This window comes from Nycticebus coucang, chromosome 21 (assembly GCF_027406575.1).
Source record: "Nycticebus coucang isolate mNycCou1 chromosome 21, mNycCou1.pri, whole genome shotgun sequence".
Classification (NCBI taxonomy): Eukaryota; Metazoa; Chordata; class Mammalia; order Primates; family Lorisidae; genus Nycticebus; species Nycticebus coucang.
The window spans coordinates 39,467,833-39,492,398 of record NC_069800.1 but is presented as its reverse complement, the minus strand read 5'-3'; the positions used below and the strand labels follow the sequence as shown (position 1 = coordinate 39,492,398).

Genomic DNA, 24,566 nt, shown 5'->3' with positions numbered 1-24,566 from the left:
CTGTGCACCACCTTCTGACCCTTGGTGTGCATGATGGCTGTATGTCTGAGGTTGGTGCTGTTGTTCCCCCCATTTCAAGAGGAGAAAACTGGGGCTCAAGAGATAACTATAACCTGCCTGAGATTACTGAGCTGACATTTATAGCCAGACTGCTGGCCCCAGAGCCTATGCCTTGACCCCCACACATCCTGCCTCTCCACAAACCTCCTGTGGTCAGCTGGTAACTCCCACGACTTGCTGCTGTCCAGGTGGATGGACTTGGGCCAGCTGGACCACGTGAATTCTCTGGCCCCTTCAGTGTCCAGCACCAAGCCTCACCCACAGGCTCTCCTTGGGTATTATGAAGACAAGGTCTATGGCCTCCATGCTGCAGGGAGGACAAGGCTGGGCTGGTCCTGCCAGCGCCTGTGTCCCCAGCCAAACAGACCTCCAGCCCTTTGCTCTGCACTTCCTGACTTCTCGTCCATATGCCCGCCGCGTGCCCCACTTCCCGTTGCCTAGCCTGGAGCTGGCACATGACTGGCGTTAAGCCAGCTGGGCTGCACACAGAGCTGGAATTTCAGCAGCAGGGCCAAGCCTGGGCTGAGCAGGCCAGGGCCCTCCTGGTGGGTGTGAGGCCGAGGGGCACCTCCCTCTTCCCCTGAGTGTCTCCTCTCCCTCCTCCCCCTCCCCATCTGTCACCCTTCTCATGCCACCCTCTTCCTTTTGGGGGTGGTGCCTGGATGCCTTTGTGCCCCTCTTCTCATATGCTCCCCCAGCCTAGCTCTTCAGCTCCACTCTGCAGACACGAGGCCACTGTCTGTGCCTATGGAAAGAGCCCCCCAAGGAAACCCTGTGCTGATGGCTGCAAAGAGACACAGCTGGTGCTATGGGGTGTGCGTCAAGCCCTTGGCCGAGGACTTTTGGATCTGTCTGTGTGTTTTGTCACAGCTGAATCTTGGGACAGCCTCACCCTTGTAGAACAGAGGCTTTTGGAATTCTCTCAAGCCTGGGTGACTTGGAGTCAGGCACTGGTAGGACAGTGAGCAGACTTGCTCAGTGCACAAAGGAGGCACATTCTTTGGTGGGAAAAAAAAGGACTTTCTAGTTTCTACACTGTCCAGTAGTGGATCAGGGAAGGCAGGTAATGAGCTTTCTGAAACTGGAGGTGTTTGAGCCAGTGGCAGATGACCAGTTAACCATGGAGAATACAGGCTAGGCACAGTGGCTCATGCCTGTAATGTTAGCACTCTGGGAGGCTGAGGCAGGAGAATCCCTTGAGGCCAGGAGTTCGACCCCAGCCTGAGCAAGAGTGAGACACTATCTCTACTTTTTAAAAAAAGGACCGGCATGGTGGTTCGCGCCTATAATCCTAGCACTCTGGGAGGCCAAGGTGGGTGGATTGCCTGAGCTTACGAGTTTGAGACCAGCCTGAGCAGAGTGAGATCCTGTCTGTAAAAACTATCTGGGAATTGTGGTGGGCACCTGTAGTCCCAGCTACTTGGGAGGCTAAGGCAAGAGGATCACTTGAGCCCAAGAGTTTGAGGTTACTGTGAGCTATGATGCCATGGCACTCTACCAATGGTGACAAAGTGAGACTCTTGTCTCAAAACAAAGCACAGGACAATGCGGAGGATTCCCATTATGAGTGCTAAGCCCTGCTTTACTTACCTCTGGTGTAGCATGACCCGAGTCTAGAGGGTTGTGGGGGGTCTCGCCAGTGCAAGGTATGGGGAAGGTTCTGGGTGGTTCTGCAAAGTTCCCTGAACCCACCTACAGGACTGGTTCTTTTTACAAGGGGCTTTCCAGCTATTCTGATTCCTGTACCCATTTAGGCTGGAGTGAGCCCTTCTGCTTCTTTTCTCTCTCCCAGGATGCTTGTGGGCTAGATCAGCTTCCAAGGCCTGCATCTAGCTGCCCAGGCCACTTTGGAGTTGGAGCCAGATGTGGTCAGCAGCTGCTCCAGGCCCACCACGTGTTAATCCACCGCAGGGCAGAAGGAGGATCTTGTAAAGTGGTGCAAATCCCCCCAATTGGCCTCATCTATCTTTGTCGACCTCTGAGTTGCAGAGTGAAAATGGGGCCTTGCAAGTCAGCGACTCTGCAAATAGCTCCTGCTCGCCCTGCCAGTAAAATCTCTGTTTCTACCAGTAGGAAAAATGTAAAAGGCAAATTCACATATAGGTCTCAATGTCCAGGCAGGAGGTGCCGAGAGCAAGGCAGCAGGTAGCCCAGGGTAGCTGAGGGAAACTGGGTGGGGACCAGGGTCTGGAGTTCTGCTCCTTAAACACAGCAGCTCCATCTTTATCTGTTTCATGTTTTGGACATTCACATAAGAGTCTATTTCTAGAACAGGGTCTGTAGCTCTAAAACCATCTGAAAACCACAGTCCTATTGACCAGAGCATCTGCTAGGATTGTCCTCCTGATTTTAGCTCATCTTGTGGTCCTGTGGCCTTGGCCTTGGCCGAGCCAGGAAGATGAACCGGAAGATGCCTACAGAAGGTGGAGATGGGGGATGTCATCCTCCATACAGGTCCCTACAGCAGCGCAGAGCTGGTTTGGACTCTGCACTTTCCTGAGTCCCTGGGGAGTTCTAAGCAAAGCTGCAGACACTGCAGCTGTGTAGGGCAGGGCTTCCCTCCCTGGCCATCTGACAGCTCCAAGGATTTCTCACCCACTGGCCTCCAGTCCACCTCTTCCACCCTTTTGTGGAACCTGGAGCCTAAAGATGTATGCCCAGACCGCCCCTCCACGTGGCACACCAGCCAGCCTTTGCACACCATTTGTGTCCCTGCCAAGGCCAGGAAAGCTGCAGCCAGCACTCCTACCCCTGGAAAGGCAACTGTCCTGTCCCCTCAGCAGGCCATATGGTGAAAGGGCCCCTTCCCATCCTGTGTGCAACCCTCTCTAGTGCAGCCAGGCTATGAGGTCCTCCCTGAACCTTTAAAAAATATTTCTCTGTCCAGCAGCAGGTGGGCGAGCAGGCTCTGAGTAGTTAGGTAGGGCTGCCTAATGGTATGGACCCATCCCTACTTTTCCTAGCTGTCTATGCAACCCTCCTCCACCAAGTCCTTTGCTCAGCTCTCCTGAGGCCTGACTTGGGGTGCCATGTCAGCCATAGCGTGCTCTGCCTAGCACATGCCCCGCCCTCCTGCCTGCTTGTTCCTGTAGCCATCAGCCCTTCAGCTGGGCACTCCTTCCTGACCCAGCAGGCCTGAGAGGAACACTGCCCCCAAGATTTCTGGGCAACTCCGGGCTGGGGATGATCTCCCTGTGCCTGGCAGAAAAGCTCCTGTCCCTCAGCTGCACCTCTGTCGCTCTCCCATCCACCAGCCTCAGTCAGAGACACTGGGGTTTGCCCTTGTCCCTGACCTCCAGAGAAAGGCAATCAGACAGGGAATTTGGAAGGGAGATAACTCATCAAGGAGCCTGTCTGCTCCACAGAGCATCAAATCAGCTGAGAAATAACAACTGTGTCACCAAAATTAACTCGGCGTTTGCAACTGGCAGGAGTAGTCCCTGGAACTCTGGAGGAAGACTGAGCTGGGAGCCTGCCTGAGCTGGTTCTCTGGTCCTCCAAGGGCCTGGCCACAGCCGGTGGCACCCAGGCTTTCTGCACAGCCCCACCCTGCCCCATCTCTACCTCTTAGCTGTTGCTGAAATGCAACAGGATATTCATGCATCCCCAAAGGAGCAGACTGGTACTGTCCCAGAGGGAAGGCAGGGCCCAGAGCAGCCCCTTCCAACACGGCCAACTTTCCCAGCCAAGCTGCAGTTAAGGATGCTGGAACGCTTGGGTGATGCTGCCCCTTAGTGGAGAAGAGTGGGAGGACCAGTGACTGGGCTGGATCCTGAGACTGAGGGGACCCTGTGGCCCCCACAGGCAGCCAAATTAGGGCCAGCAGCTTTCACGCAGCCCAGAGCAAGAGGAGAGGGCTAGACTTCAGGCCCACACCTATCTCTTCCCCATCCGGCCTTTTGCTCATGTTCCCCGCCCCCCTTCTTTCTCCCCTTCATCCTTTTCTCCTCCCTGTCCACAGCTAGAGGAGGCCCTCTGGGGGCAGCTCTGGAATGGTGTGACCTAGAGCATGGTTAGGCTTCTGTCTGGCACTGTCTCAAAAAAGCCTGTGACTTTGGTGAGTTGGTTCACTTCTCTGGGCCTCAGAGAAACATGGGGGGCTAGAGCCTAGAGCTCCCTAGAGCCTGTCCAGTTGAAAAATCTGATGCCCCTCACACCTCTCCCTAAGAAGGTTCTTGATTTGTGAGTCACCACAAGAAATAGCTCACAGAACCTTGGGTTCTGCCCATAGGCCTAGAGCCAGTGAATTTATAAGTGGGTCTCAGTTTATTCATCTTTAAGAGAGGAAGTTGTTCACTCTACCCAGAGCCACGTTTATAAGCTCACTTTTAGTAATAGCAGTAAAATGTCCTGAGAGGATGATTATTAGAACACAGGTTAGAGGCTAGATCAGTGGTTCTCAACCTTCCTAATGCCTCCTAATGCCACGACACTTTAATACAGTTCTTCGTGGTGTGGTGACCCCCAACCATAAGATTATTTTCATTGCTACTTCATAACTATAATTTTGCTACCATCATGAATCGTAATGTAACTATCTGATATGCAGGATGTATTTTCATTGTTACAAAGGGGTCACGACCCACAGGTTGAGAACCGCTGGGCTAGATAATGGTGCTTAAATAAGGCTTTGCTTTTTCAGTTTTTAACCTTCTTTATTCATGTTTTTAAAACAAATGGCTTTCCACAAAGGCACTAACTTATTTCCACAGCTAAGGATCATGGACACCTGCCCCTTGCTCCACAAATTCCCAACTTCCCTCACAAGGGCCAAAGCGCCTGCCACTAAGGTACAGCTCTTGGTGAACTCATGGCCAAGTCACCTCCCTGCGGATCCACATAACAAGCGAAGCTCTTCTGTCCCCCAGATTGCGGAGACCTACGCCTTCCTCCCGAGAGAGGCCGTGACCCGGTTCCTGATGAGCTGCACAGAGTGTCAGAAGAGGATGCACTTTAACTCCAATGGCCTGGAGCCCAAAGGTAGGGGGAGCGGCGTGCGGGGGGCTCAGGTCAGAAGTTAATGCTGTCAGTCTCTAACACAGGCAGGGCCTTTGCTAGCACAGACAGAAAGGTGCAGGTCTAGCAGTTGCCACCAGTCCCAGCAGTTGCCACCAGTCCCAGCATGGGCCCCAGCTCTGCCAAGGGCCTCATTTTGTTTTAACATTTTTAAAACTCAAGTTTCTCTTAAAAACAACAATGCATGTGCACACACACACCTGCACTCACAGAGGGTGCCCCAAAATCGTGTATACATTTTAAGAAAGGAAAACACTATTAAAATCGTAATCCTTAATATATACCAATGATGTCTATTATCTTGTATCACTTTTTTTTTTTTTTTTTGCAGTTTTTGGTGGGGGCCAAAAACCTGCCACCTCCGGCTAATGGGCCAGCGCCCAACTCCTTTGAGCCACAGACAGAGTCTCACTTTATCACTCGGTAGAGTGCCGTGGCGTCACACAGCTCACAGCAACCTCCAACTCCCGGGTTTAGGTGATTCTTTTGCCTCAGCCTCCCAGGTAGCTGGGACTACAGGCACCTGCCACGATGCCCGGCTATTTTTTTGTTGCAGTTTGGCCGGGGCCGGGTTTGAACTCACCACCCTCGGTATAAGGGGCTGGCGCCCTACTCACTGAGCTACAGGCACCGCCCATCTTGTATCACTTTTAATTGCAGAAGTCAAGTGTGACTTGAATATTATAGTGTTAATATACATTTTTCCTTTCTTAAAAATGTACGCTGTTTGGGCAGTGTCTATGGCTCAGTGGGTAGGGCACCGGCCCCATATACCCTGGGTGGCGGGTTCAAACCCAGCCCTGGCCAAAGTGCAACAAAAAAATAGCCGGGCATTGTGGCGGGTGCCTGTAGTCCCAGCTACTTGGGAGGCTGAGGCAAGAGAATTGCCTAAGCCCAGAAGTTGGAGGTTGCTGTGTGACGCCACGGCACTCTACCGAGGGTAATAAATTAAGACTCTGTCTCTACAAAAAAAAAAAAGAAAAAATGTATGCTGTGTATACAGACAAACCAACAGCAAGTTTCTCCTGCCCCTCTAGGCTCAGGCCAGCCCTTCACCCCTGATTCTTGGCCACCCTGCATATTCTCAAAGCTCCACCAGCCCTCACACTCAGCTGTTTCTTTGCATACAAGCCTGAGCCTATGGTCAGGCCTATGTGCTCTCGGAGGAGAAAAGCACTCCTCTGGATGTATGTAGCCCAAAATACCTGCCAGTGATGGGTCCTGCCTCCCTGTACACACCCATCTGGCCTCTGATTGGTAAATCCATGGGGACTGATTAGGATTTTAAATGTCCAGAGCAGGCTGGGCTTAGTGGCTCACTCCCATAATCCTAGCATTCTGGAAGACTGAGGAGGGAAATTGCTTGAGCTCAAGAGTCCAAGACCAGCCTGAACAAGAGCAAGACCCCGTCTCTACTAAAAATAGAAAAACTGAGGCAAGAGGATCACTTGAGCCTGAGAGTTTGAGGTTGCTGTGAGCTATGATGATGCCATGACCCTGTACCCAGGACGACAGAGTGAGACTTTGTTTCAAAAAATATAAAAATAAAACAAAATGCCCAGGCCAGGTGCAATGGTTCACATCTATAATCCTAGCACTCTGGGAGTCTGAGGCAGGTGGATTGCTTGAACTTACAAGTTCAAGACCAACCTGAGCAAAAGCAAGGCCCTGTCTGTACTAAAAATAGAAAAAACGGAGGCAAGAGGATTGCTTGAGCCCGACAGTTAGAGGTTGCTGTGAGCTATGATACCATGGCACTCTACCCAGGGTGATACCTTGGGACTCTGTCTCAAAAAAAAAAAAAAAAATGCCCAGAATGCCCAGAGCACTTGTGGCTAACCAGAGTCGGTACCTTGGACTGAAGTCTAGTCTTTGGCTCTGTCCTGCTCAGTGAGACTAGCAAGGACCCCAAAGTAGACTTCAGCCTACATCAAGTACCTCAAACCTACATTCCCCCAGAGGCCTTCTGTAAATCTGGAGGCTATCTGCTCACAGGTGGCTTTGGCACAGCAAGATGAGCCGACATATTTGGTTGGTATGATTATGACTCTGCCCTGAGGGATGGTACCCAGGTGGAGATCATCCAGGTTTCTAGGCCTTCCTGGCGCACCGCGCCTGCTCCCCACATCAGACCTGGGGAAGTTGCTGAGGTCTGTGGGTGTTTGGTCCAAGGAGGAAAACAGGCATGGAATGAAGAAGGATGAGCCATTTATCCGGCTGCTCACGTAGCAACCACTGAATCCAGGGAAGGAAAAATCAACAGCGAAGCCTGAGCAGACAGTGACAAAGGGATGGGAACATGGGGGGCACACAGGACTTCCCTCTTACCTCAGTTGTCCCTGACACCAGCTCACTCACCAAATCCAGAGGCTTTCATTTCCATGAGAGCTGTGAGGCCACCGCAGCCTTATCAGGACACACAGGACAGCTCCTAAATCACAGGGGACAGGGACAGAACCAGGTGATCCCTTGTAAGTACTGGCTCCAGTATCGAGAATAAATAGGGCTCTGGTGCCGCTCTGTGTGCTTTTGAGTCACAGCTCAGCCACTCATTGCTGTGTGTCCTGGGCAAGTGACTTCATCCTCTGAGCCTTGGTTTCCTCATCTGTGAAATGAGTTCCATAATGGCACCTCCTTCAGAGGGCTGACGAGATTTGAACATTAGTCCCTGTACCTGGCATCGGGTCACGGTACCCAGAAGGGTGAGCTGTGGCTATTGTAGTGATAATGCTGGAGGCCTGAGTGAATGATCCTGAGTGACGCTGCCCCCTGTGGCCTGGCCTTGGCTGAGTGGCTGCAACTCTTGGGCCAAGACAGCATTTGGTACCTGCCGGTGGGCAGGAAGCTTTCCCACCCTGCCAGGGTCTAGGCCTCAGGGGCATGTGCCCTGGCAGTGGCTGCCCGGTTCCTGCCCACCCATCCGCCTGCCCCCAGATTCCTGTCCTAATTGTTTCCATAGCAACTGGCGGAGTCAGGCAGAACTGCTTGCCTGGAGGAGCAGAAGCGAGCCCAACAGAGGCTGCATTTGTGGGCTGCCCCGGGGTGTTTGCAGGTTCCAGCTGGTCTGCTCCCCTGCTACACACGTGCAGTGTGGAGGCTGTTCCTCACCTCCCACTACCCTCCTCACCGAAGGCTGCAGGCGTCCCAGGCCTGTGGGCTCCACACCTTGTTTGTGGGTTTCTGCACAGCCTGGAGGGCAAGGCCAAGCACAGCATCAGCCTGCTTCCTCCCCACAGCTACCTATCACAAGTCCAGCCCCAGGGAGGAGGAGGGAGGAGAGAAGGACAGGAGGGAGCATACTGGCGGAGAGCTCCTGGAATATAAACTAGTTTGGTAGACTCTGTGCTGGAGCCTGTTTTTCCTGGGGCTTCCTCTAGGTGGGACAGAAGACAGGCGCTGTGCCCATCCTTGCCATCCCCAGGCAAAACGTCTCTGTGCAGGTAGGGGACCTTCCTGTCACAAGGACAGGAGAAGACCGAGGGAGCAGGAGGCAGCATGGCCTATGGAAGGGTGTGGGGGGCGGGCAGGCCTGACTGTGCAGCCTGTTCACGGCTGTGTGTCCCTCAGCAGGTTAGAGAGCCTCTCTGAGCATCTCCTGATCATAGCAGCTGCTCTAGTCCTATGAGGTATTAGGTCTATTTACAGCTGAGGAAACCGAGGCACGGAGAGGTGTTGAGGCCAAATCCCTCATACAGGTTGTCCCAGGAGATAGAAGGCAAGAGAATTTATTTTATTTCAGCAAAACGGAAGTAACAGCTTCTTCTTGGGACTGCGAGGGTGCAGTTGGGATGACCCCTTGTGTGGGATGACCTGGTACACATAGCTGCCCACATAACCCTAGTCTGTCTCCTGCCCATGTGTTACATCGTGGTGCCCAGACACAAGCTGCCAATGTCCAGGTGGCTCCTTGGAGAAACACAGCCTCCACCAAGGTGGGGTCAGTAATGTGCCCCTAATCCCTCCTGGCTGGCATGCTGGGTCCATGTCCTAGACACAAGGTGAAAGAGAAGGGTTTGGCTTCTAGAAGCTGCCAGTGGAGAGCTTTAGAGGGTAAAAGGCCCCCCTGTCTGCTGAATGGCAAGTTCCCCTTTGGCTGCCCCAGGGAGAGCCTGGAGATGTTCTCTGCCGCCATGCTGGCCTCTGGGTGCGGCCAGCAGTCAGCTGGGCTGCCCTTCTCCCTCTGCTGCCTGCCCTGCTGGGACACGCCCTGCTGGGAAAATTGGAGCCTCTCCAGCCCCAGGGCAGGCCCAGTGTTCCTGTCCCAGGAAGGTGGGGAGGGAGGGGGGACAGAGAACAGGATGGAGATTCTTGAAGGCTGCTGGGAGAATGCCTTGCTTCCTGGCCTCAAGTTAAAAAGAAAGAAAGGAAGCAGAGTGGCCTTCCTTGCTCAGCGGTTTGTCCCCAGGAGAGTGTGGGGGTCTGGACAGTCCCACACCCTCCCCCAGCACCAGGAGCATAAACAAAGGAGGCTGCAGAGGATCAGGAAGTCTGAGGATGGGAAATTCCAGAGCCTCCCAACTCCACGCTCCTCTTCCACCAGCCCCTGAATGAGTCCAGGCGGCAGAGAGGAATGAGCCTAAGAGCCGGGTGTGCCCTCAGGACAGCCCTGGCTCTTGGGGAGAAGGACCTCTGGGGGCACATTTCTGTTTTCTTTGTGATGAAATACTGTTGCATGGTTGCAAACCAGGACTTGGCAATGGGCAACAGTAGATGCTCTTCCTGAGCAAACAGGCTATCTACTGGGTCATGGTTCGTCCGCGTGGTTTCAAAGGCCCTCCTCTGTGCCTGGCCCCACCAGATCCTCCTTGCATCCTTCCTAATGTGACCCCATCCCAGGCTGTTCCCTTGCCCCTGCAGAGCCCCAGTTGCTGGCCTGTGCCCTCCCAGCTGCTGTGGGACTGCAGAAAGGCTACGTGGGCTTCCTGTGTGCTGCAGCCTCCTGTGAAATGGGGCTACTAATACCAGCACCGACCTCATTATGGGGTTCCTGGGAAAATCATACAAGAGAATCTGCATGGATCACTTAGCAAATATTCAGTTACCTGTTAGGGACACTGAACGTGAGCCCTGTTCAGAGCCCCACAAAGTTTTCTCAAGCTACTCCAGGGCCTCTCAGTGCTCCCTCCAACCTCTAATGGACTTGTGCTGGTGCCAGGACTATCCCATACACAGTTTCCTTCCCCACCCTGAACCCATGCACATCAGTGTTCCTCAAAGATTTGCCGACCTGTTGATTCACTTCCCCAGGAAGGAGATTTTTCATCACCGCTGAGCTGGCCCCAGGCCTGGGATCTCTGTTCCCAAATCCAAAGCCCATGAGGCTGGCTGGTCTTGCAGCCTCTCTGTGCCAGGCCCTCAACACATCTTAGGATCTCCTTCCTGGGAGATCTTTCACCCCCTTGCCACCCTTTCATGCCCAGAAGCCACCCTTGTCTTTGGACTGGGAGTTTTTCCATTCTGGAGGTGAAAGTGCATGAGAATTACCATCTTATCTTCCACCTGGAGAAAAAGAGGGCCACTACTACAATTGAAATTTGTGATGGTTGTTGAGGGCCATTGGTGTCCAGCTGTTTAGGCCCGCGTTCGGATGGCTTGGGCAGAGCATCTTTATCATTGATTATTCCCAAGGCTGCATAAAACTGTGTCTAGCACTAGAGCTGGTTTCAGTTTTCCTTGGCAAAGAACTGTTGAAACATTTCTTTGGACACTTCTTCCTCCTCTTGTCTTACCAGTCCAGCCACTGCCAGTTTATTGAGGCTTCCTGACCCTTGCTAGTGTCTAGATCCCCTCTCCATGACCTCAGCGGAGCCTGAGGAAGCCACTTCTCCCTTCTTCCTTGTTCATGTTTCCCCCTGAGCTTGTCCCAACCCTGGCATCTGCCTCACCTGTGAGCATCCGAGTCCATGCAGCTTGCCCTGGCCTCTGCTCCTTCTCTCTCCCACTAAGCTGATTCTCTTAGTGTGTATCCACTTATTGTACCCAGAACACAGGCACCTCCTCACCGCTGAGAACCCTGCTTGCCCTTCTCCCCACAGTGGCACAGTGGAGCCCTGACCTTTCACCGTCAGCTTCATTGCTTATTTCCTCACTAGGAATGTCCCCTGCCTGCCACGGCCCTGCCTCCCCAACAACTCTCACTTCTGGAACTGTGAGGTCAAGCCTTTCCCTGCACACCTGCTCTGGATGTCCCAGAGTCCCCAAGACAAGGTATCCTGCCTCCCTCTTCCTGAGCTGTCTCAGCTCACCTCTAGGCCCCAGAAGCATTTTTTTGATCTATGGACGTGCTGGGGACAGAATAGACCAATGAGGACACTTTCTCCCACCTCCCAAAAGTGCCACCCTAGCCACGGTCTTACTTTTCCAAAGCCAGACTGTAACTGGCTATATTAAGGATACTTTCTCATAAGGAATCATGACATTTTAGAACACAGGTGACCATCAGCAAAAAAACACAACTCCCTGCCCCCGTGGGTACCAAAGCAGAGAATCTCTGTGTCACTGGCTGAGGCCTACCTGGGGATCACGGAGTAAGGGGGCCCTTCACCTGTTGTATGTTGTTTAACAGTTTCTCACCAGACAACCTCATAATTTGAAGAAATGAAACAGAAACAGTAGAATTCTCAGTCTGAAGGGGTCGATGATCTAAAAAACGGGATCTACAGCTCTCTTGAGTGACACCATCTCCATGTCGTCACTGGAATCTCTGCCTGACATATCTGAATCAGATTTTGGGGGGCCAGGGTATAAAATCACCCTGGGGCTTAGGAAGTCAAGTCTGGGTTGACAGTGGGGTGGCAAGAAGAAGAGGGCCCCAAAACACATTTTATTTTTTGTTCTTTTTTGGTGTGTGTCTGTCCTCCCTCCCTCCCTCCTTCCCTTCTTCCCTTCTATCCTTCCTTTTTTTGAGGCAGTCTCACTTTATCGTCTTTGGTAGAATGCTGTGGTGTCAGAGCTCACAGCAACCTCAAACTCTTGGGCTCAAGCAATCCTCTTGCGTCAGCCTCCCAAGACAACACCCAGCTAATTTTTCTACTTTTAGCAGAGATGGGGTCTCACTCTTGCTCAGGCTGGTTTTGAACTCTTGAGCGCAAGATATCTATCCTCTTGGGTGGCTCCTGTGGCTTGGTGGGTAGGGCACTGGCCCCATGTACAGAGGGTGGTGGGTTCAAACTTGGCCCCGGCCAAACTACAACAAAAAAATAGCCAGGCGTTGTGGCAGGTGCCTGTAGTCCTAATGACTTAGGAGGCTGAGGCAAGAGAATTGCCTAAGCCCAGGAGTGGGAGGTTGGTGTGAGCTATGTGATGCCACGGTACTCTACCAAGGGTGATAAAGTGAGACTCTGTCTCTACAAAAAAAAAAAAGAGAAAGAAAGAAAGAAATCTACCTTCCTTGGCCTCCCAGAGTATTAGGATTACAGGCGTGAGCCACCATGCCCAGCCAGGTATGTGTCTACCCTCGGTGGAGTGCCATGGTGTCATAGCTCACAACAACCTCAAACTCCTGGGTTCAAGCAATTCTCTTGCCTCAGCCTCCCAAGTAGCTGGGACTACAGGTGCCTACCACAAAACCTAGCTTTTTTTTTTTTTTTTTTGAGGCAGAATCTCTCTTTGTTGCCCCCAGTGGAGTGCCATGGTGGCATAGCTCACAGCAACCTCAGACTCCTGGGCTCAAGCGATTCTCTTGCCTCAGCCTCCTGAGTAGTTGGGACTATAGGCTCCTGGCACAACGCCCGGCTATTTTTAGAGATGGGGTCTCGCTCTAGCTAAGGCTGGTCTCAAATTCCTGAGCTCAGGCAATCCACCCGCCTCTGCCTCTCAGAGTGCTGGGATTACAGATGTGAGCCGCTGCACCCAACCCCCAAAATGCATCTTAGTTTCCACACACACACACGAGGCACATGCATCAAAGAGGCTGGTGTGTGTCACCATCAGAGAATCTCTGCCATCGAACCAAGAGGAATTCCCTGTTGTTGTTTTTTTTATGGGGGGCAGGGATGTTGTCAAAGTCTATCTAGTTTATGAGACATTCTATAATATTGTGACACCTCAAAGAACAAAAATGAAAAATTCTGTGTGTGACAGCATGGCTTTTAAAAGCAAAACTAAGTTTTGCATTTCTATAAAACTTAATAAAGGGCGGCGCCTGTGGCTCAGTCGGTAAGGCGCCACCCCCATATACCGAGGGTGGCGGGTTCAAACCCGGCCCCGGCCAAACTGCAACCAAAAAATAGCCGGGCGTTGTGGCGGGTGCCTGTAGTCCCAGCTACTTGGGAGGCTGAGGCAAGAGAATCGCTTAAGCCCAGGAGTTGGAGGTTGCTGTGAGCTGTGTGAGGCCACAGCACTCTACCGAGGGCCATAAAGTGAGACTCTGTCTCTAGAAAAAAAAAAAAAACTTAATAAAAAATATCATTGCATCTGGAAAGTCCACCAGAAGTCTACCTCCTCAGATGGCTCCAGTGCTCTGGCCCAGTCTATTTGGAATGCCTTATTTCTGCAGGGCTGTCTTTATTCTTGCCAAGCAGGAGCTCCCCTTGTCCTCTTTGGTTAACTTTGCCCTCTCATTTGCAGAGTCCTTTTCTTCTTTTTTAATTGGAAAATATTTACAATAAAAAACTTGCCTTTTTTTTTTTGAGACAGTCTCATTGTGTCGCCCTCAGTAGAGTGCTGTGACATCATAGCTCACAGCAACCTCAAACTCTTAGGCTTAAGCTATTCTCTTGCCTCAGCCTCCCGATTAGCTGGGACTACAGGTGCCCACCACAACACCCGGCTATTTTTATTGTTGCAGTTGTCATTGTGGTTTAGCAGGCCCAGGCCGGGCTCGAAGCTGGAGCCCTACCCACTGAGCTACAGGCACTGAGCCAGAACTTGCTTTTTTTTTGCAATTTTTGGCTGGGCTGGGTTTGAACCCGCCACCTCTGGAATATGGGGCCGGTGCCCTACTCCTTTGAGCCACAGGTGCCGCCTGGAACTTGCCTTTTTAGTACATTTAAATTGTATCATTTTTAAAGTATTGTGTTCATAGTGTTCATTGAGCAATCACCACTATCTATTCCCAAGACTTTTTCATCACCCCAAACAAACTCTATACCCTAATTAAGCAATAACTTCCCAGTCCAACTCTAGTCTCTAGTAATTTCTATCCTATTATGAATTTGCCAATTGTAGATATTTCATGTTGGGGGAACCATATAGTATTTGTCCTTTTCTGTCTGGCTTCTATCATTTGGCATAGTGTTTTCAAGGTCGCCGGTGCCTTTTTGCTTTGGGCTAAGCTCTGGAGGGGCAGGCAGAGCAAATCACCCTTGACGTTCTCACATTTCCCCAACCTTGGCTCTGCCACCTGCCTCCCCTTCATCCTATCTCTCAGGTGTGGTGGTGATGGGGGAGGGCAGGCTTTGGGTAGTTGGAAAGTCTCTCCCACTTCTTACACTGCTCAAATCCCAACCCATCAAAGGAACTAGGCACCAGGGTTACCTTCTGAGCAGAGGCCTCCCAGAGGAAGCCAGGGAGTAATGGAGACTCTTCCCCCAGCAGCTTGGCAAGAGATTTTAAGAGTTATCCAATATTCTTACCTTTTACTCCATGAATTCCATTTCTTGGAATCTGTTCCAGAAAGGAAAAGATCAGAAACACAGACCAGTATTCATGCACAAAGATGTTCCCTGTAGTGTTGGTTATAATAGCTCCAATAGGAAGCAGCCTAAATAGCCAATCATAAGGGAATGACTTAAGTATTATGGTAAAATATTACATGGCTATAAAAATGATATTTGCAAAGCAAAACAAGATTTTTGATGGTGGGGAAAATGCCTATGATAAAATGTTAAGCAAAAAAAAATTTTTTAAGGCAGACTATAATCCTATGTATGCATTATGATACCAAGTATGTAAAGAAGAAAAATCACAAGGAAAAAATAAACAGAACATATGCCAAGCTGCCTGGTGCAATTACAGTTTTGAAATTTTTTCTTTGCATCTTTCTGCACTTTGCAAATTCTTTATAAAAAGTACATGCGTTACTTTGATCTTCAGGCCATCAAAGCAGCTGTGGGAGCAGCTATGCTCCTGCACATGATTAAGGGGGAACCAGAATTGGGGTGGGAGGGTGCCAGCACAGATCTGTGAACTGTATAACACCTGAGGGTGCTTTGGGGGGATGTGGGGGGGGTATGGGGGTGGCTTGTGTTCACCAGGAAGAGAGCTTAGACCCCAGTTGGAAATGTAAATGCCTTGAGGGGCCTGGCAAGTGTCATAATTGGGCAAAGGTGTGTACTATGATAAGAAGTGGTGGGGACTGTGGCAAAGTGGAGCGCACACACCCACCTAAAGGCAGTGCTGTGCTCGGCTGCAGCAACTGCCACTGGGAGTGGGGGCCATGAGGTCAGATCTTCCATTTTTCCAAGAAGCAAAAATTTTGTATTTTTTATCGTGTGAAGTCTCTAAAAGCCTGGGCACCTCACTGGAAAATATTTCCCACACCACGCAGTCCACATCTATGGACCAGATGTGGTGTCTGAGCCACCAGTCTGTGAGCTCCAACCTGTCTCTTCTCAAGGCGGCTCCCTCCTCCACAGGCTCCCGGCTCAATTCTCCAAGTGGGTGACGGGCCTGCAGCACAGACTAAAAAGGGTTTCCTTTTATTCTTTCTGCCAGAAAATGAGCCTCCATCTCCTCTGGTCTCGGGGATTATCGATTACAACATGCCCCTCACCTCCACGTACCTGAAGCAGATGAAGTTGCGCGTGATGAATTCCCAGGAGCAGGTAAGGTGGTGGTCTCCCCCACCCAACCTGGTGTGGTTGATTCTTTCTGAGACTTGGGGCCACAGCTTGTATAAACACACTGGAAATCAAAGAGGTCCTTATCTGGTTACCTGGGCTGTGCAGTCCAGGCTGAGAAGGGAGGAAAGAGAGGAAAGAATTTGTTCCTTGTCAGAGGGTCTGCTGGGCAAATGGCCCTGAGGGTCTTTAGCCTCACAAAGCTTTGCTCAGAGTGGGCAAAGCAGGGGAGTGGGCAAGGGCTGTACACTTTGACCTTGGGGTTGCTCTCCCTCTGCTCTGCCCCAAGGAGGCAGGAGGGAGAGGCCCTGGCCACCAGCCTATGGCCTCTGTCACTCTCTTGGCGGCCAGACAGGCCAGGAGAAGGAGCCTTGGAGGGTAGCCCTGGGGTTCCCTGGCCATCCAAAACTCCCCAGCTGGGGTTTGCCAAGGGCCGTCCATGGAAACAGTCTATGAAAATAAAATCCCTCCCATCAGTCTCCCTATTTCCTGACCTTTTGGCAAAGCAAATAGCCTGACTGTCTTTTAAAGAAAGATGATGGCTTGGTGCCTGTAGCTCAGCAGTTAAGGTGCCAGCCATATACACTGGAGCTGGTGGGTTCGAATCCAGCCCAGGCCTGCCAAACAACAATGATGACTACAACCAAAAAATGCCCGGGTGTTGTGGTGGGCGCCTGTAGTCCCAGCTACTTGGGAGGCTGAGGCAAGAGAATCGCTTAAGCCCAAGAGTTTGAGGTTGCTGTGAACTGTGACGCCACTGCACTCTACTGAGGGCGACATAAAGAGACTCTGTCTCAAAAAGAAAAAAAAAGATGAGGCGAGTCCCTCCTGCCCCTGCTGCTGCCAAGAACCTGGGTAATAATGTCAAACGTCTAACTTCAAGTATTCTCATCTTTTGTGACATCTGAACCTACCATGTCTTAGTAGCCCGACTAGGGGAATAGGTTCTTTCTGCCCCATTCTGAAATCAGAACTTGACTCTGACTTCTAGCCCTGGGTACATGCTACCCTGTGCCACTGGTCTCCCTGACAACCCAGCATGTGTGCTCTGAAAGGGTGATGGCTCCGTGGCTAATTTGGTGGTGCAGCAGCAGGACAGTATAGGCAGCACCTGGGCCCATGACACCCAGTAGCTTCTTCACTGTAAGCAGAGGCACTGCACCTCTCCCCTCCGGTGGGTGAATGGTCCCCTCGCCCAAGCCAAACACAGCCACAGGACAGGTGCTGCTGCTGCAAATCCCATGTCCCAAGACAAGACTTTAAAGGTGGTTTCACTCCATCATGCCAATCCCAAAATGCCAGCAGAGGACGCCTGTCATGTTTGCAAATCACTAATGTGGTCTATATGGAAAGTCAACCTAATTCTAAAGCAACTGGGAACCAGGAGAAATGATATTTTATTAATGCTGAACAAAGCTTCTACATCTAAAACCTTTAGATGAGAAGAATCCCAATAATTCATTGTTTTCAAACATTACCTATCTGAGAGACAAATGGTAAGGCAAGTAGGACACTTCTCTTCTCTTTGCTTTGAGCAGATAACATACAGGTGGTAGGATTTTCTTGAGCATTGGACAGAATCATGTTACTTGTAGTCTAGTTATATCAGATTTTTTTTCTTATTCAGGAAAACTCTTATAAGGACATAAAGCTGGAGTCACATTTAGTTGTACAGATAATGAATATGTCTTCTTGGAAGGGGAAGGGGAGGAAAATTTCAAGAAAGGTGGACTATCTCATAACATTCCCTGATAAACGAGGTCCCAGCAGGGGGACCACAGTCCAGTGGTCTGATAGTCCACAGGTCCAGCCCCTGTGCTCAGGGCCAGATTGGGTCAGCCCAGGCCATCCTGCCTTGTGAGCTTTCAGATCCCCTTTCAGGGGTTGCATAACATGCTGAAAGGTGTGTTGGGGTCTCTTGTTCACATAGCCACTGGCTTTGTTTTCTGTCACATTTGGTTTTTCTTGTTTTTGTTTTTTTTCTTTTTTTTTTTTTTGAGACAGAGTCTCACTATATCACTCTCGGTAAAGTGCTGTGGCATCACAGCTCACAGCAACCTCAAACTCTTGGGCTTAAGTGATTCTCTTGCCTCAGCCTCCCAAGTAGCTAGGACTACAGGCACCCGCCATAACACCCGGCTATTTTTTTGTTGCACTTGTCATTGTTGTTTAGCTGGCCCAGGGTGGGTTTGAACCTGCCTTGCCTAGGTGTATGTGGCCAGCGCTGCAACCACTGTGCTACGGGTGCTGAGCCCGCTGTTGTTGTTATTGTTGTTTTTAATTACACAAGCAACACATGGCCTTAGTAGAAAAGTCAGTAGCCAAAAAGCAAAAAACATAGTGATGAAAGTGACCATAATCCCACCATTGAGAGCACTGTGAATATGTTGTCATCCACCCTTTCAGACTATGGAGTAAGAAGGGGATTATCCTTTATGTGGAATTTTATGACCTTCTGTGCTTTCCCATGTTATTCTGAGTCTTTTTACCCGCTGGGCCTCGATGTTCCAAATGAGTTGTTTATATGCTTTCCCTATCATTCATTCATTCACTCATTCCCATGTTCATCCACCCATCCGTTTGTACACTCGGAGCCAGACATTCCTCCAAGGAGACAGAGTTGAGTAGATCCAAGGCTCTGCCCTCCTGGCTCTCACAGTTCAACAAGAGAGACAAAGAAAAAATAGATCAACCCTCTGGGGTCTAGGGGAAGAGCTGAGAGGAGGGATGGAGCAGGGACAAGAGAATGAGTGTGGTGGGTGCTGTTTCAGGCAGAAGGGTTATCAGTTAGGCAACTGTTCTGTGTCCAGAGTTACTGGACAGATGTGATAGCCGAGGCTCACAAAGGTTGAGCCCTTGCTCAAGGTCACACAGCCACTAATTTGAATTGAAACCCAGTTGTATTCCATCCCCCAATGTGTGCACTGCCAACACACCACACCCCGTTTCTCCCCACACTGACTGGATCAGAATGTGCTCATTGGGATCCGAAGCTGCGTGGGGATGGCACAGGTAGCCTGGGGCGGAGAAAGGGAACACACCCTTGGCAGAGATGCTGGCAGGGTGCCGAGGGAGGCTAGTTAGTACAGGTCAAAGGGCTTTGTTTGGCCTGAGACTTGGGAGCAACCTAAAAGGAAAATAAAGAAATACTGGGACAGGAACTTGTCAGGGAGCTTCCGGGGCATCAGCCCTGCCTTGTGAATGCTGTGTAATTTGATGTCCACATTATCCTGGTCACAGTATTCATACCAAGGCCCCATGAAGAAATCAGATATAGAAGCAGACACAACTCCTCTGTGCTCCTGCTGCCCCCGCTTTGATTTTATGGGAGTGGAGGCTGAGAGCCAGAGATGCCCACCCCCTGGCTCAGCTACTTTTTTTATAATATTAATATCACCATCTCTGAGCTGTGTCCAGGAGGGAAGACTGCCAGCACCTTCCTTCCCTCCCACCTCTCGGGAGCAGCAGCTAATCACTAATGTCCCGCTAATGGCTTTAATGGTCCTTGCAGCAGGCAGTGTGTGAAGTGGGAGCTTCTCCATTGTTTAAGCCTCTGCGACAGAGGCTCTTACTTGCCGCCATTACTTGGCCTCCCTCTCCTCTATCTTCTGTCCTGGCCCAGAGTTTTCCTTGGGTCCTGGGGGACCTGTGAAAGAGGGATGGGCCTCCCTTCCTCAGGGCACAAATGTGGGACTTGCAGGGTCAGTGGTCTCCATGCAGGCCGCGTCGTCTCCAAATTATTGGCCTTCTGGTGCCTGAAAGCAAGCCAGCGTGGAGCAGCACCTGGCCAGGGCTCAAGCATACCTGCCCCCTTCAGTTTGTTAAGCCAAGGACCACAGAGTCAGGCTAACAGTACCAGCTTTACCACCACAAGCTGTGTGATTTTGGGCAAGTTGCTTCACCTCTCTGTATTTCTTTTTCCTCAATAGTTACTTGAGAGTAACATTAATACACCTACCTCATAGAGCTTTCCAAAGAACTAGATGACACTCAGCAAGGGAAGCGCTCAGCACCATGCTGACACATTAGGAACACAGAGGAAATCTTGGTGACCACACTGCTGTCGATGGTAATATTCTACATTTGTTTCATAGCACATGGACTGACCAGTATAAGAGACCAGGACCATAAAGATGGGCAAGATGGGGTGGCGCCTATGGCTCAAGGAGTAGGGCGCCGGCCCTATATACCAGAGGTGGCGGGTTCAAACCTGCCTCTGGCCAAAAACTATAAAAAAAAAAAAAAAAAAAATGGGCAAGATGGTGGCTGTTCTCAAAGAGTTTTTTCTTCTTAATAGAGGGGACAGGACAGCCGTGGGGCTGTCACCCAGGATGGAAAGGAGAAGGGGCTGGAAACCTGCCAGGCAGTTCAGGGGACACTGGCTTATTTTTAAAATGGGATCGGGATAAGCAGAGAGGGCTCAGGCGAGGGAAGCTGAGAAGCCCCTTCCCTGCAGAGCCAGGTCAGGATCACGAGCAGGAACTTCTGCAGGCTTCCACCTCCCTAAGTGGAAGAGAAAACAAGCTCACCTTGAAAAACACTCCGTATTCACTTTTCAAAAAAATCGTGGTCCTCGGTGCAGTGGCTCACACCTGTAATCCCAGCCCTCTGGGAGGCTGAGGTGGCTGGATTGCTTGAGCTCAGGAATTCAAGACCAGCCTGAGCAAGAGTGAGACCCCATCTCTACTAAGAAATAAAAAACTAGCCACACATTATGGTGGGCACCTGTAGTCCCAGCTACTTGGGAGACTGAGGCAGAGGATCACTTGAGCCCAAGAGTTTGAGGTTATTGTGAGCTACAATAATATCCATGTCAGTCAACCCAGGGTGACTGAGTGAGACTGTGTCTCAAAAAAAAAAAAGAAGACTGTGGCAAATACATGTAACAAAAAATTCAACATTTTAACGATTGAAAAATACATAATATAGTGACATGGAATATATCACAGTGTTGTGCAACCATCACTAGCTATTTCCAAAAATTTTTCATTACCCCAAACAGAAGTTCTGTAGCCATTAAGCAATAATTCCGCATTCCTCCCTCCCCCAGCCCCTGGCACCAATGTTCTACTTTCTGTCTGTATGAATTGGGCTATTCTAGGTATGTTATATAAGTGGACTCATATAATAATTGTCCTTGGGTGTCTGGATGCTTTCACTTAACAGAACGTCTTCAGGGTTCATCCATGTCGTAGCGTACCAAACTTCATTCCTTCTTATGCCCCAATAATATTCCATTCAGTCTATCTATTCATCTGTCCATGGACATCGGAGATGTTCCTACCTTTTTTAGCTAACCACATTCACCTTTTAATTATTATCTTTTTTCTTTTTTTCTCCTGAACACTCTCAACCCCCTCCCTGCCAAGAAAGACCCCCCCCCAATATGGGCAGATGTAACAGGTTACAGTGAGAGCCTGTCATTTACTCAAACAGTGCCTGACTCAAGGTTCTGAACCCAGGGAGAACCCCTGAGTGCTGACTTGGACACCCAGGTATAGAAGTCGGATAGTAATAATGATTTCCTTCTCCTCTTTCTCAGGCTGTCCTATAGCCCAGGTGAGGTGAGAGTTCAGGGGAGAAACAGCAGAAGGGAAATGTTGCCATGTGCCTCAGTGTGTACAACCTTTGGTCATCTCTTAAAGAAGGAGAAGGGTCTTTTTAAAGTTAAATAGTAATCTCCATAGAATAGAAATAGAATGTAGAACATCTAAACAGGTAGAAAACATAAAGGAAACAAAACTCAATCAGTCCAGCAAGAGTGGTTAAATGGGGAATAGAAGAAACCACCAAAAAAGAGGCATAATAAATAGACAAAGAGTAAGCTAACAGGAACAAGACCAAATATCATTAAATCACAATAAATGTGAATAAGTTAAATTCTATTACACAGATGGGCTTTCTTAAATGACAAAAATCCCACCATTTAGGATTTAAAAGAGACATTTTTTTTTTTAATGACACAAAAGGAAAATGAAAACAAGAACAAAAAAGGAAGGAGCGATGTTATTAATGTCAAACAAATGTTCAGGAGGAAAAAAGCATTGACTAGGGCAAAGTGGGATATTTCATAATGATCAAAGGCAGAGTTTCCCAGTAAGACTTCAGAGCCTCTTAACCGCAGAGGTCTGCCCTTGGAGAAGGTCAGCTGGTCTAGTTAAACATAGACAGCACCTTAGACTTCACCACGACAGGCAGCCCTCAGCATATCTTTGGTATCTTCAGTTTCTTTTTGCTGTTTTGCAGATTTTGCTGTTTTGCAATTGCTACTTCTCTAGATCAGTCTCTTCAGTCTTCGAGCATCCGTGTCCACTGTCTGGAAATGTGCAATACCTGGGTCAGACTCTGTGACACTTGTGAGGATATGGGGCGTGCTGCCTCAGCCACTTACATTTTCGTCCCCCTTCTTCTCTCCCTCCTGGGCTCCCTGCTGAGGTCACCACGGTCTTCTCACTTCCCAGCCTCCTACTGCCTGTCCCACTGTCTTCCTTCCAACTCCTGGCCTTACTGGCCAACTACTGGCTTCCTTCTCTTATTTATCTATTTATTCATTTATTTATTTATTTATTTAGAGACAGAGTCTCAAGCTGTTGCCCTGGGTAGAGTGCCGTAGCATCATAGCTCACAGTAATCTCCAACTGTTGGGCTCAAGTGATCCTCTTGCCTCAGTTTTTCTAGTTTTAGTAGAAACAGGGTCTTGCTTTTGCTTAGGCTGGTCTCGAACTCGTGAGCTCAAGCAATCCACCTGCCTCGGCCTCCCAGAGTGCTAGGATTAAAGGCGTGAGATTTTAAGCCAGGCCTGGCTTCCTTCTCTTGCTCCATCTCTCACCTCCTCTCAGACAGCCTTGACAGGCCTCCATGATCAGCACTTCTCCCACTTGTTATATTGCTGAGCCACGGCACCCCAGCTTGCCACCCTGAGAGCCTAGGGAAGGCCTGAAACACCATCGGCCACATTTTTAAGATCTGAAAATCTATGGCCTAAAACTCTTCCAGTCTTAGTAAATCTCCTGCACTGTGGAAGGTTTGTTCTGCAGCAAGAAAACAAAAAGCAACTGAAATCCTGACCTTGACTGAGGCTGATGTTTGGATTTCTCCAGGCAGAGAATGATCCTTGGAGTGTTTCTGCCGTAGAGGACATGCAGTTGGAGTGGCTGCATAACCCCAGGGCCGCTCACCCTCAGCAATAGCTGCTCAGATGGCCCTTTATTTTTATTTATTTATTATAATTTTTTTTAAGACAGAGTCTTACTCTTTTTGCCTAGGTTGGAGTGCAGTGCTGTCATCGTAGCTCACTGCAGTTTCAAACTCCTGGGCTCAAGCAGTCCTCCTGCCTCGGCCTCCCAGAATACATTCATTTTACTTTTATTATTTGGTACATTTTTTTTTTTTAATCACATAGAAAAACCACAGACCCTGACCCAGCTTCCCAGTTCAGTTTCTACTCCCCAGAGAGGCCTCTTTTCTTTCTTATCTTTTAGCTATCTCTTCTGCCATTTAACTCCTGTTTCTACATAAGCTGCTTATACTGTTCTTTTATGTTTTTTTTTTTCATTTTTTTTTGAGACAGAATCTCACTCAGTCACAGTCACCTAGGGATTGAGTGCCATGGTGTCATAGTTCACAGCAACCTTGCTTATACTGTTCTTGATTTTTTTTTTTTTTTTTTTTGAGACAGTCTCACTTTGTCACCCTCAGTAGAGTACTGTGGCCACATAGCTCACAGCAGCCTCAAACTCTTGGGCTCAAGCGATCCTCTTGCCTCAGTCTCCTGAGCAGCTGGACTAAAGGCACCTGCCACAACATCCAGCTATTTTTTAGAGACGGGGTCTCCCTCTGGCTGAGGCTGGTTTTGAACTCCTAAGCTCAAGTGATCCACCCACCTCCTTCTCTCAGAGTGCTAGGATTACAGGCGTGAGCCACTGCACCCAGCTGTTCTTGTCTTTTCCAGTTGGGTTTTTATTGTGGTTGTTGCTAATTTCTTGCGGTAGGAGATTGGTATTTATACTTTTACACACTCTCATAAACACTCTTATTATTTCTCCTTCCTTCATCCCTGAGAGTACATCTATACCTCTTAATTTAGATAAATCATCACTCTTCATTATTTATATTATTATGACCCTCTACATATGATTCTTAGCTGGCCTAATTTGCACACTATGCTTATGTTCTTTCTTATTGATCCCCCGGAGTTAGTCATTGCCTCTTTTTCCCCTTCCTTCAGCCTTTATCTTTTGATCTTGCTTATGCTATGTGTGTCTTGTGGCTTTTGTTTGTACGCACGCAGACTTACCAATTTTTTCCTTCAATAACTTCTGCCTTTGGCTTAAAAAGGCTAACTCCACTCCACCCCCATGTTTTCTTTTTGTACTTTTATGTTTTCATTTTTTTATAGACTATTTTTGAGAATAGTTTCAGATTTACAGAAGAACTGGGAAGATGGTACCAAGTTTCTACATTACCCACACACACACTTTCCCCTCTTAGCAACATCTTACATTAGCATGCTACATTTGTTACAATTAATAAACTTATATTGATACAGTATATTAACTGAAGTCGATTTAGATTTCCCTAGTTTTTGCCTAATGTCCTTTTCTATTCCAAGGTTCCATGTGGGATATAACATGTTTAGTCGTCATGTCTCTTTGGGCCCCTCTTGGCTGTGACCATTTCTCAGACTTCCTTATTTTTGATGGCTTTAAC

The 24,566-nt window shown here is 49.4% G+C and overlaps 1 protein-coding gene across 1 annotated transcript in view; it reads left to right on the top strand.

The window, feature by feature from the left end:
• Nucleotides 1-24,566, top strand: part of NOL4L (nucleolar protein 4 like) — a 133,530-nt gene that overhangs the window by 55,996 nt on the left and 52,968 nt on the right. The window contains exons 3-4 of the mRNA XM_053573958.1: nt 4,929-5,040; nt 15,733-15,842. Of these exons, the coding sequence (XP_053429933.1) occupies nt 4,929-5,040; nt 15,733-15,842 (222 nt within the window). The remainder of the gene's footprint in view (nt 1-4,928; nt 5,041-15,732; nt 15,843-24,566) is intronic.